Source organism: Pezoporus occidentalis, unplaced genomic scaffold (genome assembly GCF_034315485.1).
Source record: "Pezoporus occidentalis ecotype Australia unplaced genomic scaffold, CSIRO_AGI_Poc_V1 ctg176, whole genome shotgun sequence".
NCBI lineage: Eukaryota > Metazoa > Chordata > Aves > Psittaciformes > Psittacidae > Pezoporus > Pezoporus occidentalis.
The window spans coordinates 408,853-427,063 of record NW_026913596.1 but is presented as its reverse complement, the minus strand read 5'-3'; the positions used below and the strand labels follow the sequence as shown (position 1 = coordinate 427,063).

General features: G+C 63.1%; 3 protein-coding genes across 5 annotated transcripts in view; 1 reads left to right on the top strand and 2 right to left on the bottom strand.

Moving 5' to 3' along the window:
• Window positions 1-105: 105 nt before the first annotated feature.
• Window positions 106-10,373, bottom strand: PLEKHG5 (pleckstrin homology and RhoGEF domain containing G5). 2 transcript variants are annotated; one of them, XM_062614479.1, is made up of 22 exons: window positions 10,161-10,362; window positions 8,193-8,269; window positions 6,538-6,667; window positions 6,300-6,402; window positions 6,159-6,219; window positions 5,990-6,081; window positions 5,781-5,917; window positions 5,595-5,713; window positions 4,020-4,205; window positions 3,719-3,889; window positions 3,548-3,643; window positions 3,416-3,466; window positions 3,159-3,308; window positions 2,972-3,082; window positions 2,745-2,894; window positions 2,525-2,662; window positions 2,224-2,343; window positions 2,009-2,141; window positions 1,819-1,934; window positions 1,613-1,746; window positions 763-1,539; window positions 106-682 (listed from the first exon to the last, which is right to left on the bottom strand). In XM_062614479.1, exons 1-22 carry the CDS (start codon window positions 10,291-10,293, stop codon window positions 673-675), a joined length of 3,195 nt encoding a protein of 1,064 aa, XP_062470463.1. In that variant the 5' UTR covers window positions 10,294-10,362; the 3' UTR covers window positions 106-672. The 2 variants fall into 2 exon arrangements, with proteins under 2 accessions (XP_062470463.1, XP_062470461.1); XM_062614477.1 differs by having other exon boundaries at window positions 1,613-1,934; window positions 10,161-10,373.
• Window positions 4,199-18,211, top strand: part of CAMTA1 (calmodulin binding transcription activator 1) — a 288,512-nt gene continuing 274,499 nt past the window's right edge. Inside the window, exon 1 of the mRNA XM_062614460.1 lies at window positions 4,199-4,202. The gene's annotated coding sequence lies outside the window, so the exon portion shown is untranslated. The remainder of the gene's footprint in view (window positions 4,203-18,211) is intronic.
• NOL9 (nucleolar protein 9) lies at window positions 12,296-18,171 on the bottom strand. Of its 2 annotated transcripts, XM_062614490.1 has the most exons (12): window positions 17,943-18,168; window positions 17,639-17,864; window positions 17,369-17,496; window positions 17,151-17,289; window positions 16,598-16,694; window positions 16,006-16,103; window positions 15,203-15,364; window positions 14,720-15,008; window positions 13,942-14,053; window positions 13,603-13,780; window positions 12,924-13,057; window positions 12,296-12,598 (listed from the first exon to the last, which is right to left on the bottom strand). In XM_062614490.1, exons 1-12 carry the CDS (start codon window positions 18,135-18,137, stop codon window positions 12,470-12,472), a joined length of 1,887 nt encoding a protein of 628 aa, XP_062470474.1. In that variant the 5' UTR covers window positions 18,138-18,168; the 3' UTR covers window positions 12,296-12,469. The 2 variants fall into 2 exon arrangements, 1 of the variants encoding a protein (XP_062470474.1); XR_009964017.1 differs by lacking the exon at window positions 12,296-12,598 and having other exon boundaries at window positions 14,727-15,008; window positions 17,943-18,171.

Genomic DNA, 18,211 nt, shown 5'->3' with positions numbered 1-18,211 from the left:
ACAGGGCTCCATCCCCACCATGAGGCTGGAGCTGTGCCGTGTACCCACCATGGTGCTGCACGGTCGCATGGTGCCACCAGGGCCAAGGGAGAGGCGAGGCGGAGCGAGCGTGCACCAGCTGGGTTTATTGCTTGGCCGGGACACGGAGCACGGCACGAGACAGCAGCCGGTGCTCCGGCCACTGCCGTGGCTCCCGCGCTCCGGTCCCAGGCGCTGCCACCCGCTGCCATCATCCCAACCCCATAGGGCAAACCTCGCCCCAGTCCACCGCCATCCCCTCCTGCCCCAGCCTCCTCCATGCGCGCCCTCAGCACCGTGTCCCCGGCGCCACAGCCCTCTCAGCACCTTCCCCACTCACCACCACCAACGTGACCACCCTCTCCTCACCCCCCCCAAGTCTGATGCACCATGGGGCAGCTGGGCCCCAACCAACAACCCTCATCCCTGCAGATGAGGCTTTGGCATGAGCCATGTCCCTGCCCCCAGGAGGTGCAGGCAGCCCTGTGCCACCGTGCCCAGGCTATGTCCTCGCTGAGGGGACTGATCTGCATCCCCATCCATGTCCCCACTGGCGTGACCTCCCACCGCCCGGCCTCAGCGTTATGCTCCGGTTGGAAGCAGGAGCAGCTCCTTGGCGCAGCCGTACATCCATCCCCACCGCTCCAGCGGCTCTCAGACCTCCCTGCAAGACAGGGAGAGATGCCCTCAGTGCCGGGACCCCGGCACCAGGGAGCGACCGAGCATCCTCCAGCAGCCACGTACGAGGCGGTCAGCGTGGAGTTGAGCAGCAGCGTGGTCCGGATGCGGTAGAGCTGCGCCAGTGTCAGCTTGCGGTGCTGTGCTGACTGCGGGTCCGAGAGGGTCCGGCGGGCAGCGGGCAGGGGGTTGTGACCGAGCTCCCTCGGAAGGGACGCCGGGCGCTCCGCCGGCTCCTCCGGCTCTGAGAGCTCTGAGGTGGAGCTGCCGCTGCTGCCGGGGGCAGGCGGGGGGCCGGGGGCTTGGTGCGGGGTAGTCCGGGGGGGCCCAGGGCACAGGTCAGAGAGGCTGCGGCTCTGGGTGAGGGGGGCCGGGGGGCCGGGGCATAGGAGCTGGGGCAGGTTGGCCTCTGACTTGGACTTGAGCACCCTGGTGGGGCAGGGCAGGAGCTGCACCGGGGTCTGGCGGCGCAGCCGGGGTGAGGGGGGCCGTGGGGCTGGGGGGGCAGCGTGTGGCTCGCGCCCCTCCTCGGGCTGCTGGCTAAAGTCCCGCAGGGAGGTGGGTGAGAGCGTGCCGTAGGCGCTGTCGATGGAGGATGAGCGGCAGCCGCTGGCCGGGGAGGCTGTGCCATGGGGCAGGGGGACAGGCAGGGCACCCGCAGGCAGCTCCCGGGGGGGGGTCTCGGAGGAGGTGGGGGTCCCGGCGCTGACGGAGGTGCTGGTGCCGATGGAGGAGCCGTCCGAGGCTGAGCTGAAGGGCCCCGTGTCCCATTCTGGGGAGGAGAGCGCGTCACCGCTGTCCGTGGCCACCACGGCGAGGGTCTCGGTGGAGCCGTCGGATGGGCTGTAAGGGAGAGGGTGGTGAGGAGGGGGCTGTGCTGGGCTGGGGGTAGCGGGGTCCTCCTCCTGGCTCCTACCAGCGTTGCGAGTCGGGGCTGGCGCTGCCGCGGCGCAGGATGGTTGGGGAGCTGGCAGCCGAGGCGTCGCTGTCCCCATCCTCCTCCTCCTGCTCCTCCAGGCGCCGGCGCTGCCGCAGCCGCTGCAGCAGGTTCTGGGGACAAGGAGGCATCAAGGGAGGCTCGGGGCAGCCGCAGGACCCCCGCCCGCCCTCTGCGCCCCTCACCTGGGCGTTGCGCACCGCCTCGACCCAGCTGCGGCACAGCGACTGCCCGCTGGCCTGGAACGTGTAGGCAGCCACGGCGCTCCCCAGCTCGTTCAGGTAGATGAGGAGGAAGGAGCCTGTGGGCAAGGGACATCAGCAGTGCTCAGGGACTCCCCCCCTTGCTGCCCCCATCACCCCCGGTGCTGCTCACCCGGGTCCCTGAGCTCGCGGCACACGACCTTGTCCACCAGCAAGGGCTGCCGGACCACCTTGGTGCGCTCAGCCTTCTTGAGGGGCTTGGTGATGAGGAAGAGGTCGGTGAAGAGGAAGCAGTAGACGTCCATCTGGGGAGGGGAGAATTGGGCTGTGGGTGCCGGCCGGGGCGAGCGGGCAGGAGCCGGGGCTCCCCGTCCCCTTTGTCCTCACCTTGCTGTCTTTACCTTCCCGCATCCTCAGGCTGCCCTCCAGCAGGAGCTGCCGCGTGTCCTCCGGGGACGTGCCGGGGATGGGGGCCGTCAGGTCCAGCCGCAGGAACTCCTTCAGCAGCTGCCGGGATCCCCGGTGTCAGTGGTGGCATGGGGTAGCGTGGCATGGCACAGGGTGGCATGACAGAGCATGCCATAGGGTGGCCCAGCATGGTATGGCATAGGGTGGCGTGAGGTGGCAGGGGGTTACAAGATACCGGGTGACATGTTATGGTGTGGTAGCTCTGCCGTGCCCAACCTACCTTGTCCACCTCATCCGTGCTGCCCTCCACCACCTCATAGGCATCAATGCGGCTGAGGATGGCGGCCAGGCGCTGCCGCTCCTGCCGCTGGCGCATCCGCGAGTTGACGTCGTTGATGAAGCGCTCCACAGAGCCAATCTGTGCCCAGGTGGTGGTAGGTTCAAAGGGGAGGGACACCCCACAGCACACCCCACAGCACCCCGTGTCCACTTCCCCTTACCATGGCGGTGATGGCATCGCGGGCACGTGGGTCATCCGTCTTCTTGAGCACGGACTTGAGGAGCAGCGGGTACTTGGTGAGGCGCTGGTGGGGTTTCACCAGCATGTCGCTCAGCTTCAGGCGGCTGCACTGCTCGTGCTTCTCGGCCCACTGTGGCACGCAGGAGTCAGACCCACACCAGTACCCCACACCGGTACCCCACACCGGCCCCTGCCCGCTCCCCTTACCGTCACATAGGCTCGGAAGAGCTCGCTATCCCGCAGCAGTGTTCGCATGTACTCCATGCAGCCCTCCTCCTCCATGCAGTACCGCACATAGGGCTTGAAGAGGGACCCGAACTGGGAGGGCACAACGGGGTCACCGCAGGGCACAGCATGGCACAGCCCCACCGCTGCACGGTGTCCCCCCACTCACCGTCTTGAAGCCGTCGAGGAAGTCAACAGGGTCAAGCAGCGCCCCGGTCCTGCGCGCCTTGGCCAGCACCGGGGCCATGACTCCGCGCCACAGCTCCCGGTGCAGCCGGATGATCTCCCCGATGTTGCTGAAGAGCCGCTCGGCGTCCACCTGCAGTGAGGCCACGGCTGCATGGGGGTGGCACTTCACCCTGCCGCGGCCAACCATGGTCCCAGCCCCGACCTGGGCGTCCCCATCCCTGCAGCCCCATCGCTCACCTCACAGAGCAGCCCTGACTCCTGCAGGTTCAGCAGGCAGCAAAGGAAGAGCTGCAGGGACAGAGAGGGAGCCGGTGGGGTACAGCCACAGCCCCGGCCCCCCGCCACGGCACAGCCATCACCATCACTCACATCGGTGATGACTTTGAGCTTGCGGATGTAGGTGGCCTCGGTGTGCAGCAGCTCCCAGATGGCTTCCTGCTGGTGGCACTGCCGGCGCGACAGGGCCTGTGGGGCTGAGCGTCAGCGCCATGTCGGTGGTGGGGCAGTGCCGCCGCGGCCCCCGGTGCCCCCCGGCCCTACCTCTGCGCCATGGATGATCTGCTGCCAACTGTCCTCCAGCGCCAGCCCGGCCTCGTCCCCGTCCTCCTCCCAGGAGTCGCGGTCGAAGCGGAGCTGCGGCGGCAGCTTGGGCAGCCCGAAGGTGCCGTAGGCGTGCAGCCGGCTCGCCAGCTGCTCCAGCTTCTCACTCTCCTGGCCAAGAGCAGGGGGCACAGCAACCAGTGCCCGTGTGCCACGGACCCCTCACCCTGCCTCGCGGAGCTGCAGCCCCGCCGGAGGGACCCATCCCAGTGCTCCCTCCCCATGCCCACGTCCCACCTACCCGCCCGAAGGAGCCGGCGCTGGTGCCGGAGCCGAAGAAGCCGCTGAAGCGGCTGGCGGCGCGGTTCTTCCAGGTATCAGTGCCATTGGTGGGCAGGGAGCCACTGGCATGCGGGGACGGCTCGGGGCTGGGGATGCTGCTGTCCCCCAGGAACTCCGTCATGTTCTTCCTCCGCCGGCCCGGAGCCTGCAGTGGGGACACAGCCGGTGTCCCCGTGGTCAGCGCCCGGCACCGTGCCCAGCGCGATGCCTCAAGCAGGGCTGACCGTGAGCACCCATGGGGCGGGCAGGCACCCAGAGGGCACCCCCCGGCCACGGTCCCCTGCCCGCACTGACCTGCCTACCTGCATCCCGGGGGCGCAGGGCCCCGGGTGCTGCCCGGCGGAGCCCAGCTGGTCACGGGCAAGCGGCGCAGGGGCTCAGGGCATCCCACGGGATGTAGGAGCCCCTCCGAGCCGCCCAGCCCCGCTCCCAGCCCGGACGGTGGAGCCGGACCCGGGCAGGCTCCTCCGAAACAAAAGGAGGTGGGGCCAGTGCCGAAAAACCAATTTCCCTCCTCGGCAGATAAGCTAACCAGAGCCAAACAATTCACCGGCCGACATCAAAGCCCCGGCTGGCCGCGGGAGCTGGGTCACGGCCAAGCGGCTCCTGCCGCCCCGGGCACCGCTGCACCGGCCTCCTCCTCCTCTGCCCCCGGGATGCCACCACCGCGGCACAAAGGGCAGCAAAGTGGGGCTCCCCCCTGCCGCCAAGCCAAGGTCATGGCCATGCTGCTGCCGCTGCCACCCACGCCCTGCCACGTCCAGCATGGCCCCATCCCTGTCACTCACCCTGCTGCCGTGTCCCCAGAAGCCCTGGCTGCCTCCTGCTCCATGGCCCCCGTGTGGCTCAGCTCCTGGATGCCCCCAGGGAGGCTGAGAGCCCTGCACCAGCGGTTGGTTGCCCGCTGGCCGCCTCGCCCCACTGGGTCCGTGCTGGTCCAGCAGCCAGGCATTGTAGTGCTGGACACGGGAGGCCACCAGCCCTGGCCACACGGCCACTGTGCCACGCTCTGGGGCTGCCGGTGAGGGGCCGAGCACCGTGTCCCCACTGCAGCCTGTTCCCACGGGGAGTGGCAGCCAGCCCTGCCCCACGCCTTATCTGGGGCCAGGGTCCATGGGGCAGGACCGAGCTGTGCTCAGCAGCTGCCAGGGGCCATAATGAGAGCAGGACCAGCAGCCAGGGTGAGCCTTGGAACCAGGGCGGCAGGAAGTGGCTGCCATCGCCAAGGGGCTCCTGTTTGCTCCAGTGCCAGCCTGTACATGGCACAGCCACAGGGCTGGTGCTGCTGGCTGATCTGCCACACCTAGCACAGAGCACTGCCCATGCACAGCCACCATGGCACAGCCAGGAGCCAAACTGGCTCCTGGGAGCTTCAGGGAGGTCTTCGGTGACACCGCATAGAGGCTATGCAGGAGACACCATCCCTATGTAATCCCATGTATCCTATCTTCCCAGCAAGGATGGCTACATGGGGATCACACGCTCTGCCACCCCTCCCCAGGTCCTCCCCTCCGTGGCTGTCACCAGCACTCACCAGGCTGTCAGCGCCCTCCCGTTGTCCTGGCGCCGTGCTGGCAGGGTGCACGATGGGCAGAGCCGCCAACCTGGCTTCCTGCACTGCCTGCTCCACCTTCAGCTCATCCCCGGGCTTGGCTGCGGGAGCAGGGGGTGCTCAGAGCCCCGCGGCACAGCCGAGCCCCCCCGCCGGGCCCCGGCGCACCTCTCACACGCAGGTAGTGCCCCCCGAAGCGGAACGCCTCGAACTGGAGCGAGAGCGGTGTCTGCGACTGCTCCAGGTACACGTCCACCCTGCCCGGCTCGATCGCCTTCCTCTCCAAGACCGGCAGCAGCACCTCCCTGCAGGGACATGAGCCCCGTCTCCATCTATCCCCGCGCCGCTCCCTGCATCCCCATCCCCAAGGCGCTCACCCCAGGGATTTCTTCTTTGCTGCCGGCACGATCTCTGCCTCAACGTTGATGCTGAGGTCAAACTTGAGGGTGAAGCACTCCTTGCTGGGGTCCTAGGGGAGGCAGCATCACTCACCCATGCGGCCCCTCTGCCCGCTGAGCACCCCAGGGAGAGGGGCCGGTGCTTTACGTCCGTGTGCCGGCGCCGAGCCTTCTTCTTGGGCAGCTTCAGCGCCGAGCTCCTCCGCTCTCTGTGGGCACAGGGCATTCAGAGCGACAGGGACAGCGTGGGTTGGGGACACGGAGGGGACACGCAGGGCCGGGGGCTCACCCTCTGCTATCGGCCTGTCCCTCCTCCTCCTCCTCCACATCAGAGGCAGGGCTGGTGCGTGTCGGGCATGAGCGCGTTGACATGTTGCGGGCCAGGATGGAGCCTGCAAAGGGGCATTGGGATGGGCTGTGCCAGCACCGCAGCCCTGCGCTGGCCCCGGCTGCTTCCCACTCGGATCCCTGCACCGCGCCGGCCCCAAGCGCATCCCGCTGGGATGTGGAGCCGGTACCCAGCTCACCTGGCGGGGGCAGGTCAAAGCGGATGTGCCCATCGCAGTGCATGGCGCCATGCAGGCGGCTGTCACAGAGCTCACACAGGCTGAGGGGGCCGCTGCAGCTCAGCCGCCGGCACTCCGCATGGTGACACACCTGCGGGCACACCGTGAGCAGCGGGGACCCCCTTCCCATCCCAACTGGCGCTGGCTCAGGGGCAACACCGAGGCCAGAGTGAATAGGATACGAGAGGCTCTGCACCGTGCAGCGCCCTCCCTGCTCCACCGCATGGAGCAGGGCGCTGGGGAAGGTGGCCCGTGCCCAAGCACGGAGGTGACAGCCGGGGGACAGGCACCTGCGCCTGTGCCTCCCGCACCTCCCGGCGCCCGCAGCCGCCCCTCGGCGCTGACGGGAGCCGCGTCCCTGCGGCAGGACGGAGGAAGCGGGTGTCTGCCGCAGAACAATGCTCGAGCCCGGCGCGTTTCCTCCCATTGTGTGCTGGCCACGGCCGCGGCCCCGGCCCCGCCGGGCATTCACCGCGGGTTATTTTTAACCCCCCGGCAGGGCCCCCAGCGCCGCGCAGGGCCCGTGACCCCCGCACAGCGCCCGCCCCAACGGGGGCTCCAGAGCCCAGCTCCAGTCCCTGCGGTGCCAGTGGCCTCTGCAGCACCGGCCGCGTGTTGCGGTGTCACCGGGGGACCCCCGTCGCTGCTCAGGGTGCGCGGGGCTGCGGGGAGGAGCCGGCCCTGCCCCGGCTCGCCTGCAGCGCTGCGCTGCTGCGGGGAGGAAGCGCCGGGAGCTGCAGCCACCCCCGCTTCCTGCCCCCCTTCCTCGGGCCTGCTGAGGTCAGAGCTGAAGCGCTCCCCGAGGGGCCACCAGCCCCTCCAGTGCACCCAGCACCACCAACACCCAGTACCGTCCTACCATGGGGCACAGGGCAGCTCCCCCCCCATCAGCCCTGCCCAAGATGCCCCATACTCCTGGCCCCAGCAATGCTTCTCTCCCCCCATGTGCCCCAGGCGATCCCCATCGTGGCCGCTGTGGCACCTGCAAAACGGAGAGCATGGCCATGGGCTCCAGGCAGCGACCACTTGCTTGGTGGGCACCCCCAGCACCTTCAGCAGCTGCCCCGTAGTGAAGGGGATGCGATGCAGGACAAGCCCCCACCCCAGCCAGGCCCCCTCACCCCACACTACCTGCTCGTCACCATCTGGTATCAGTGTTGGGGTGGTCCTGGTGTGCCCCATGGCAGCCACAGCCCCGTGCCACGTGTGCCCCACCGGCACCGGCTCTGCCACCCCAGCCGTGCAAACAAAGTGCCGCGGCACACCTCCAGCGCAGCTGGGCTGCTGCTGTGCCAGAAAGACACCGCCCGCGGCACAGGAACACTGGGACTCAGCGGGAGCCGGAGAGCGGATCCAGCCTGGCCCTGCATCCAGCCAGCCCAGCGGGGAGAGAAGGGACCCTAAATCCGCTCTGGCATCACGTTAGCGAATGGTGGAACAGACGGGCTGGAGCAGATTAGCCCCAATCACACCAGCTACAGAAAACAGGCTGGGGGGCACAATGGCCATGCCAGGGGGCTTTGGGTTGGGCACAGCCACCCGCTGCCCCTCTGCATCCATTCAGACCAACACCGTCCGGCACTTCTCGGTGCTACCCAGCAGCCCCCGGCACCCACCTTGGCCGCCCTCCTGTCGCCGGAGCAGTCGGGGTTCTGGCAGCGCAGCACTGGTTCCTCCGGTGGGCACGGCTCGGCTGCGGGAGAGAGCAGGGGTCAGTGCCAGGGTGAGCCCCTGCAGCCCCACTCCCGACCCTGCCCGTGTAAAGCAAAGCACACGGGTTTAAACAAGGCTGAAAGGGAGGAAACCCCTGCCCAAGAAAGAGCCAGCGCTGCATCCCCGCACCGTGCATCCCGTGGCATCAGGACCTGACACCCCCTGCCCGGCACCCCGAGTCACAGGATCAGGACTCGGACCTGCCCCAGTTCCCCTGGGGATGGCACACAACGGGGCTGCAGCAGCAACACTAAATCAGCCACTTGCCAGCCCCCAAGGGGGCTTAGGAGCGACTTTAAGCTTTGACAGTTAAATCGGCCTTAGGGACAAATCCTATTTTGAAGGCTTTTGCTATGTGTCGCGCCTAATCGTTTAAAAATAACAGACTCCAGGGCGCCCGCAGCGAGGGAAGAGCAAGAACAGCCCCGCGAAGATCCGATGGGAGCCAATACAGGGGCCGGGCTGCATGGCCAGCACAGGGGCTTCCCCCAAAGCGCTGCTCCCCTCTCCCGCATCCCTTCTGCCAACAAAAACAGCATCCACGCCGGTACAAGCGGGACCGTGGCCAAGGCTGGGGCTGGACGCAGCCTGCGGGAATACCACCTTTGGGGCAGCGCTGCTCCTGCCCGCAGCGGGGTTCGCAACCCGGACCGGGGCCAGCAGCCCCAGCTCCCGGCCAGGATGCGGTGCAGCGCAGGCACTGCGGGATGAGGGAGCAGGAGCATCGGGCAGGGGGAGCCGCTGCGGCTGCCCCCGCGGCGGGAGCACAATGAGGGCTCTGTGGCCGCGGCCGCCCCGCAGCGCCGCCGGGCTGGGCCGGCCCCCGCCATCGTTTCACTTGACCTATCGGGAATAATAACGGGATAAAACGAATTCCTCCGTGCACCCGAGGGGAAGTTTTCCCGACGCACCAGAAAACCGAGGCCAGGCAGAGCTGGCGGCAGTGCCAGGGGACAGCCCCCCGCCGCAGCCGAGGGGCTCTTCCCCGGTGGGCTGGAGCAGGAGGGGATCTGGGTCCCCACGAGGCACCTGGGCTGGAGGAGGGATCCTTCCCCCATCACCTCCTCTATGAGACAGCCACCTCCTCCTACTTCTCCTCCTGCCAGCTCTGTTATCGCACTCGGCTCTTCTGGTGACGGTAAATGAGTTTGGAACTGAACCATTCCTGCACCAACTCACTGTTTCAGGTGCCTCTCTCGGTTGGGAGGAAGCAATGCCAGTGGTTCGAGGTGGTGTGCTGAGCACTCCCTGCTGCACCTGCAGCATCATCACAGCATTCCCTCCAGGAACCCCACTGCATCATCGTCACAGCATTCCCTACAGGAACCCCACTGCATCATCCTCACAGCATTCCCTCCAGGAACCCCACTGCATCATCCTCACAGCATTCCCTACAGGAACCCCACTGCATCATCCTCACAGCATTCCCTCCAGGAACCCCACTGCATCATCCTTACAGCATTCCCTACAGCAACCCCACTGCATCATCCTCACAGCATTCCCTACAGCAACCCCACTGCAGCATCGTCACAGCATTCCCTCCAGGAACCCCACTGCATCACCCTCACAGCATTCCCTCCAGGAACCCCACTGCATCATCCTCACAGCATTCCCTACAGGAACCCCACTGCATCATCCTCAACAGCATTCCCTCCAGGAACCCCACTGCATCATCCTTACAGCAACCCCACTGCATCATCCTCACAGCATTCCCTACAGCAACCCCACCACATCATCCTCACAGCATTCCCTACAGCAACCCCACCACATTCCTGCTCCAGCTACAACTTCTCCTGGCGCCTCACATTGATGTCAGGAGGATTTAGGCCAAGCACTGCTGCCCGCACGCCCATGGGTCCCCAGACACCTACCCCCGAGCTCCTCGCTGATGTCCAGGCTGGAGCTCCAGGAGAAGCGCTCCACTGCCCCATACTCCAGCCCCGCCAGCCCGGGGGGCAAAGCCTCCAGCTCGTAGGCACCGCGCTTCTTCCAGTACAGAAACATCCCGGGCTGGCAGCCGGGGGAACCCCCCGGAGCCGCGCCCGCCCCGCCGGGGCCACCGGTGCCACTAACGGGGGGAGCCCGGCTCCGGCTTTAAGAGCGGGTCCCGGTGTCCGGACAAGCGCCGCATTGAGGCCGGCGGCCGGGAGGCGCGGGGCGGCGGAGGGTGCTGCTGGAGGCTGCCCAGCGCCCGCGCGGGGGGCACACAAAGAGCCTTTCTTCAGCCTCCTACAGACATTGCACAAATTTCACTTTCCGCCGTCTATGAAAGGCATCGGGCACGGGGACAAGACGTGCTTGTGAGGAGAAGAATATGCACCAAGAGGGGGCTGTGCAGCGGCTCCGCCGCCCGACGGCTTTTGGGGGGGGGCAGGAATGTGCCGCCCTGAGGCCTGGATGCACCCCCGCAGCCGTGGGCACGGGACATGGTCCCCTCTGCTGAAGCCAAGCAAACCTGAAAGCACCGGAATGGGCTCAAAAACCCCACAAAGGCCCAACCGTTGTCCTGCCCCACGCAGAACTCCCTAAACATGGAAAACCGAAACCATCAGCCAGGATGCAACCATCCCAGCCCCAAGTCGTCAGCACTGACAGCGGCTTCTTGGATGCTCTAAGTGCCCTTTGACAGGTAACGTAGCCAGACACTAAGCAGGATGCTGCAGTTCCAAAGCCCCCGGACAGCCCATCCCGTTGGCCCTCTCCCCCTCAGGGCAGAGCCATTGTGAGGGCCAGCAGCCAGCCTGGTCCCCTGTGCCTGCATATGGGAGCCACCAGTGTGTTTCCTTCCCTGGAAAGGTCCAGAACTGGACCCTGGAGGCTTGGCACAAGCACAGGGGGGTTCCTCAATTGCCCCCCGGCTCCAAGGGGGGACCCCAGTCCAGGCAGTGCAGGGTCCATCACCCTCATAGGAGGGTGCTGGGGGATACTCAGCCCAGGAGGGTTTTGGCACTGAGCATTTCCCCGTCACCTCCCACCCACCTCACCTCTCCTGGTGCCTTTTCCACCCGCGACTCCAGCTCCCGCCTCGCCGGGGATCTTCCTGCACAGCGGCCCCTGTATTTGTTTTAGGCACTGGTCAGGTTGCCAGCCAAGTCCTTCCTTCACCGCCAGACCCAGCCAGATGGGGATAATTAGGCCTAGATTAAGTTAAAGCTTTAACTCTTTGAAAGGCAGCAACAGTGCAGAGCCCAGGCAGCTCTGCCCTCTCCCCGCTGGTCACCCCCTTCATTTGTCCATTTACCGGTACCAGGAGCGCTATGGAATGTCCTCAAAACCCAGATAAAGGCATTTTTGGGATCACTCACACCAGTAGCAGCCGGTAGCAGCAAATACTCAGCACAAGCACAGTGCATCCCTTCTTCCTGCACAGGGGAGGCTGCCACCGGCCTCAGGTCGCTCAGGAGCACATCACTGCCCAACAGAGCACTGGAAAAGGGTAAAATGAAGAGTAAAATGCCCAAATGAAACTCAAGAGAGTTTCAGTGGGGCACAGCACGGGTCAAGAGTCAGGCGAGACCAAACACCCCAGGGGAAACCAGCTCCTCTTGCTCCTTTCAGCCTCTGCCCATAGGCACAACCCATTTGGGCAGAGCTGGGGAACACATCAGAGCCAGAGCCCAAGCTCTCCCCAGACCTGTGCTGGAGGGCCTGAGCTGCAACTGCAGCAGCAGGGCTTGCAGCCGGGGCTGGTGTGAGGCAGAATAAAGCAGGGCCAGGGCCACAGCGTCTGACTCCCTCCAGCGGCTCCACTCAAGGAGAGAGGGTTTTCCCATTCCCTCCTTCTTTCCCAAACACCCAGCGGTGCTGCAGGGACAGGATGAGCATGAGCACAAGCTCTGCCCAAACCACACACACAGCCTGGGGTTACACTCCTGGCCCCATGGATTGCTCCTGACACCAGAGCTGAACGAGGCTGGGCTGCAGCCGGAGACCTGCAGCGCTTCCGACAGTCACTACGGCCCCTTAGCCGGCACAGGCTGCAGCAGCAATTCAAACCAGACCCATGTTTAAATAGATATTTATTACAAAACACCAAAGTACAAATGGAAAATATAAAACATTATCAAAACCAGACGTGCTGTGCATCCACAGCCGGAGCTCGGTGGCACCCAGCACTTCTGTGACTGCTCCGGGCTCCACACAGCGCAGAATGAATCCCGCAGTCCGAGCACAGGAGGCTCTAGGCATAATCACACTCGAACGCATACTCCCTCCTCTTGAAATGCTTCTTCTTTTTCAGCTTTCCAGAGCCTAGGATGCTGTAGTTATAATCAGATGTGACATAGGGGATCTCTCCCTCGACTCCTTGCTGGGAAGAGGGGAAAACAACACCAGAAACAATTTAAGAACTCAAATCTTTAACAGGATCCTCGTATCTTAACATTCTCGTTCTGGAATGGGACACACCGTCCTCTGTATAGACTGACAGAGCTGGCTGGTGTGAAAGCAACAAGCTGTCACCAAATAAACCCTGCTCTGGTATCTGAAACACGAGAGGAACGCTCTCCTCTCCCTCGTTTCTATGCCTTAAGGACAGTTTCCTATAGAGATAACCATCTGCTGATGCCCAGACATGTCAGGAAACCTGCCAGCCAGCGCTCAGCCACTTCTCCCTCTTCCCATGCAGCCCCTACCTGGCCCACAAGAACGCAGCTGGGAACAGCAATACTGCCAACGAGCAGACAATTCACTAGTCTCAGGCTCTCCGGAGGCACCGGCGTCAGGATGTGGTACAGCTTCTTCTCCATGTCCACCCCTCGGACAATTCCTGAGGAGAACCCATGCATTATTCTCTTACCTCATCCCTCTCGTTCAGTTGCTTGTGAAAACACAGGCAGCTCCATCACCCCAACCGAGCTGTCAAAACATGCCCCAGTTTTGGCTTAATTTTCTTCCCAGTAGCTGGTGCAGCGCTCTGCTTTGGTTTTAGCTGAGAACACACTGCTGGTGCAGTTGTTGCTCAGTAGCACTTACCCTGATAAAGAACGTTTGGGAGTCACACAGAAGGGAGTGATCACTGCTTGGGTCGGGCTGGGTATCACTCAGCAGGTGCTGAGCAACTGTATTGTGCATCACTTGTGTTTACTGGTTTTCCTTTTCTCTTTTAATTTTACACTCTCTCATTTCCCTTATCATGATCATTATTAGTAGTATTATATCCTACTTTAGTTACTGTTCTTATCTCAACCCGTGGCTTTTACATCTTCTCACTCCTCCCCATCCCACCTGTGTGTTGCTGAGCTCCTGGCTGGCTCTAACTCACACCACCACAACAGGCACGCACCCAGCCCAGGGTTTCCCATGCTGGCTCACCGAAGCCAAGGCAGTCACAGACTGGTGTCTGTGTCAGCAGCACTGGCCCATCAGTTTGGCATCTGATCTCATCTGGTATCCTGCAGAGCCCGACCCAGCTGGCGTTCACAGCATACATGATGTTGGTAGGAGCAACGTCGGTGTGAATAACCCTGAGGGCAACAGCACTGAAAGGTACCTGAGTGGGTTAAAAAGAAGAAGGAAAACCCAGTCATCGTCTCAATGTCTCAGCACCAATTTAACTCAGTTCTGAGATAAGACGGTGGCAAGCACACAAACCCTGGGAGCTGCCAGGTACCCCACACACCACCCCCGAGCCCTTCAAAGCCACCCGGGTACCTGATATGGCACAAGGCTGTGCAGCGGAAGCACGGCACCGATGTCCGGGGCCTGCAGCTGGCCCAGGTAGCCCAGCATGGACATGTCCCGCAGGATGCCGCTGTGCACTCGCCTGGAGAAGCACCACAGCACGTCAAGGCAAGGCAGCTTCACACCACAGTTCCCACTGCATCCCCCAGGCAGCCATGCACTGCTGGCTGCTGTTTCACACAGTGCAGCTCCTAAAGCTTCTACTGCTGAAGCAAACACAGAGCTACGCTTTCATTACCTCTACGAAATCACAGGGTTTAAGGCATTGTTTCAGCTTTAAGGAGGCATTAATTAGCAGAGGAGGTGGTTTGTTTTCCTTTAAACAAAGTCTGTTATTAGGTAATGGCTTCCTTCGCCAGCACTGATGCCCACACACCTTTTACTCAGTCAGCTGGGCACCCAGTAATGCCTTTGTTCAAACAGCTCATTAGAGAAGGCAGAGTCAAAAAAGGCCCTTGAAACTGGCAACAGAGACCCAAGGCTCGGGAAAAGAAACATTTCAGAGCTGTTCAAAGCATCAGAGAAATCACAAAATAAAACTACCATCACGTAGGTCTGTAAAAAATGGCTAAGGACCCTCCCAATTAGAAATGGAAACGACATCATATTCAATGAGTCCAAGTGGAAACGCCAAACATAACCCCCAGTGAGCAAACCAGTGAGCTCTGACCAACCTAACGGACCAAAGCCCTTCAGGTTCTCTTCAGCCCAATGCCCACCACCACCCAGCACCAAACTTTCTACTTACGCTTCACCTGCAACCCCTGCTCGAGGGAATTCCGGATGGACGTAGAGCAACTTGTACTCGGGAGCCAAGGCATCTCCCTCCCCTTCCGAGGGCTTCCAGCTCTCCCCTCCATCCGCAGCCAGCTGCTTGCACTTGGCCTGCTGCTTGCCCTTGGTGTAGAGGCCAGGAGTGAGGTGAACGTACTCCGGGGTGAGCGGAGCCATGGCCTTCCAGTCGTACACATCCATCTGCACAATGTGACTGGGTGACACCAGCCGGATGAGATCAATCAGAAGCAGCAACCCCTCACCTTTAGGGAGCAGAGAAAACACGATTGCTGCTGCCACATAAACACGTCACAACACTGCCATGGAAGAGCAGCGCTAGCTCCAAGGGGGAAGCTGTACTTTCTGGTTCCACACTCTACAGAAAGCACACTAATGTAGCACTGTGACCATCACCTTCCTCTGCACCACTTCTGGCGAGCACATTTATCCTGGTTACCTTTCACCCAGCCCATGGTGTTGATGACTAAAGGCACTTCCTTCTTGTAGGAGCTGAACACGTACTTCACCACATCGAGGTACCTCTCCGTGTCCTGCTCACAACTGGTCTGCCCATAATACACCATCTTGCGTGGGGTCTGTTGGTGGGTGAATGGTGGACCTGGAAAGGCAAGCAGCAAACCTCTAGTAGTTCCCACAAGTCAAATCAGAAACTCCCATCCCTGTAGCACCTACACAATCCCTTCCAAAATAAATCCGTCCTCTTTGCACATGCAAACAGCCCTGCTTGGGCAGCTTCTTGATAGTTGACAAACCACCCAAAAAGCAGACCACTTCCTGGTCACATTTGGGACCCAAATGCACCAGACCACAAACACCAGTGATTCCTCTGGCTCTAGGGGTGTTTTCACACCCCTCATCTACATGGATCCGCTTTGTATCCCACAAGCTAGTTTTATTTATGGATCCTGGGAAATGTTTGCCCAAAGAGACATCTCAAACGGGAAAGGCTGCAAACCCACTTTGCCATGCCGCAGCCTCTTCTACCACCTCCTAAACAGAGTTCTTCTCCCTTTCAAACAGGAAAAACAAGCAGGGAGAACAGCTCCATGGTGCTCAGTGAGACTCTCACCTGGAGCTTAGCTGCCCCGAGCAAGACAACTTGCACAGCCTTTGGTTTATCTTGTACAGGCAGCCTGGGACAGAGGCAGCAACTTCCCCTAAAGCACGGGCTCTGCTCAGAAAGCACTTGTGGCCACGCAACAGCCTTCTGGGAAGTGCAGAGAACAGCAGAACGCTTACCAAGAACTGGCTCCGTCACGTTGCTCAGCGACACGCATCCCGGCGGCGTGAACTCCGTCTGACCTATGTCACATTCCATGTATTCAACCGAGGGAAGGCTGCCGGGAGGGAAGCCCACACGTTAGCATCCACAACCTGATCACCACGGTTACGTTACTGAACACCATCAAACCACCACTGCCTCCCTCCCTTTATCCACTAAGAACGCAAAGGGCTCGCTTACGGCTCGGTATCGCACCACAACAGCCCCAAACCCAGCCAGCTTTAAGGGAGGCAGCTACAGCAATAATCAGAGATGGCTGTACCCAGTGTCCCCCCTCTCCCACATTAGCTGAGACCAGCCGTTTGATGAGGAACTTCGTAAGCTTTAGGCATGCACAGGGCAGGAGAAGCAGCTTCTACACCTTCCTCTGCCAAGGACCTTTAGATACCCCCAGATTATAACTTCATGCCTGTTTCTCGGTGTTAAAACTGCCCCTTTCCTACTGAACCCTAACTGCTCGGTGTCCAGTTAGCTCACATACCCCACAACCACGCAGCAGTATCCCTCCTACGCCCCACACAGGGCATTTTCACACGTGCAGAGACTCACTGATTCAGCAGCAGGTTAATCAGGTATCTGTTAAACGTGGATTTCCCAGTGTTTTTTGGGCCACACACCAGAACCACAGGAACTCCTTCATCTTCCTCTGAAAAACGAGCACGCTGTGAGACACACCGCTGCTGCCGGCTACCCCCGTGGCTGCCTTCCCCGCAGTGTGGCATTAAGAGAAGCCCCCCAAAACCTACAGACTCTGCTGTGTGATGCGCTGCAGTGACATGGGGAGCACGTCAAGCGTACCAGTGTGAAGAGGCTGCTGAAGGGAGAAGCCAGCCCTGGCGCTACAACCCAGCCCCTACAAACCCCAGCTGCCCATGGTACTTTAGGTGTCACTGGGTAAAGGGATGCGTTTGCTGCCTACAGAACAAAAGGAGTGGCCGGGAAGTGCCTCTACATGGGTGAGCTGCCGATGTCAAGGAGAGGCACAGCCCCGTGGAGGGGATGCACAGCCTCGAGCCTCCCACTGCGCAGCAGGAAGCCATCACCCTCAACCCCTGCCTACCACGGGACACGCTCCCCAAGAGCCTCGAGGCCCTCCCCTCACCGCAGCACGCCTGGATCAGCTCCTCCAGCGCCAGCCCCATGCTCTCGGACACCAGCAGCCCGCGCTCGGGGCTGCACTTCACGATGCCAACGGACGCCAGAACCGCATCCTCGGACGTGAAGATGGATTCCTCCTTTTTCTACGGGAGAGGGGAAGACACTCCGTGCCCCGTGCGCAAGCGGCTCGTCCCGGGGCTGCTGGGCACGGCCGGGCCTCACCTGGGGCTCAAAGAGCCGGGACAGCGGCGGGTGGCTCAGCAGGAACCGCGTCACCGGCGTGTCCAGGTGCTCCAGCAGCACCACGGCGCCCTCGGGGCAGAACCGCGCCATCGCCTTCACCCGCGCCTCTGCAACGGGGCACAGCGCCGCGCTCAGCCCGCGAAATGGCGGCCGCCCCGCACGAAATGGCGGCCGCCCCGCACCGCGCCGCACGCGAAATGGCGGCCGCCCCGCACCGCACCGCCCGGCGAAATGGCGGCCCGCACTCACGGCGGCGGACGCGGTGAGCCCGCATGGCACCGCGGGCCAGGGCCCGCAGCTGGCGGAGGTCGGCGGCGGGCGGGCGCTCGGCGGGCAGCGCCTCCAGGGTGAGCGAGCAGTGGGTGGCCGGGGAGAAGACCGGCAGCGCCGGCTGGTGCGAGCCCACGGCGAAGCCCAGGAGGCGGACGGCGCCGTACAGGCAGCGCAGGCGGCACTTCCCGGTGAAGGTCAGCGCCTGCGGAGGGAGACCGTGAGGATGCGGCGGGACCGCACCGCACCGCACCGCGGGGCCGCAGTCCCGGTGCCCGCTCACCTGCCGCGGCGCCAGGAGCAGGACAGCGGAGCCCTCGGCCGCCTCCACGGCCGCTAAGCCCGGCTCGGCCGGCGGCACCATACCGGCGCGGGCGAAGGAGGCGGCGAACTCCCTCCAGGCCGCCTCCACCCGGCTCCTGCCGCGGGTCGCGGCCCGGCGGGCTCTGCGGGCCTGCGTGCTCCGCCGTGCGGACATGGCCGCGGCCGCTCCCTCCGCCTCCTCCGGGGCCGCCCCCCCGTCCCCGGCCTGGCTCCGCCTGCCCCGTTAAG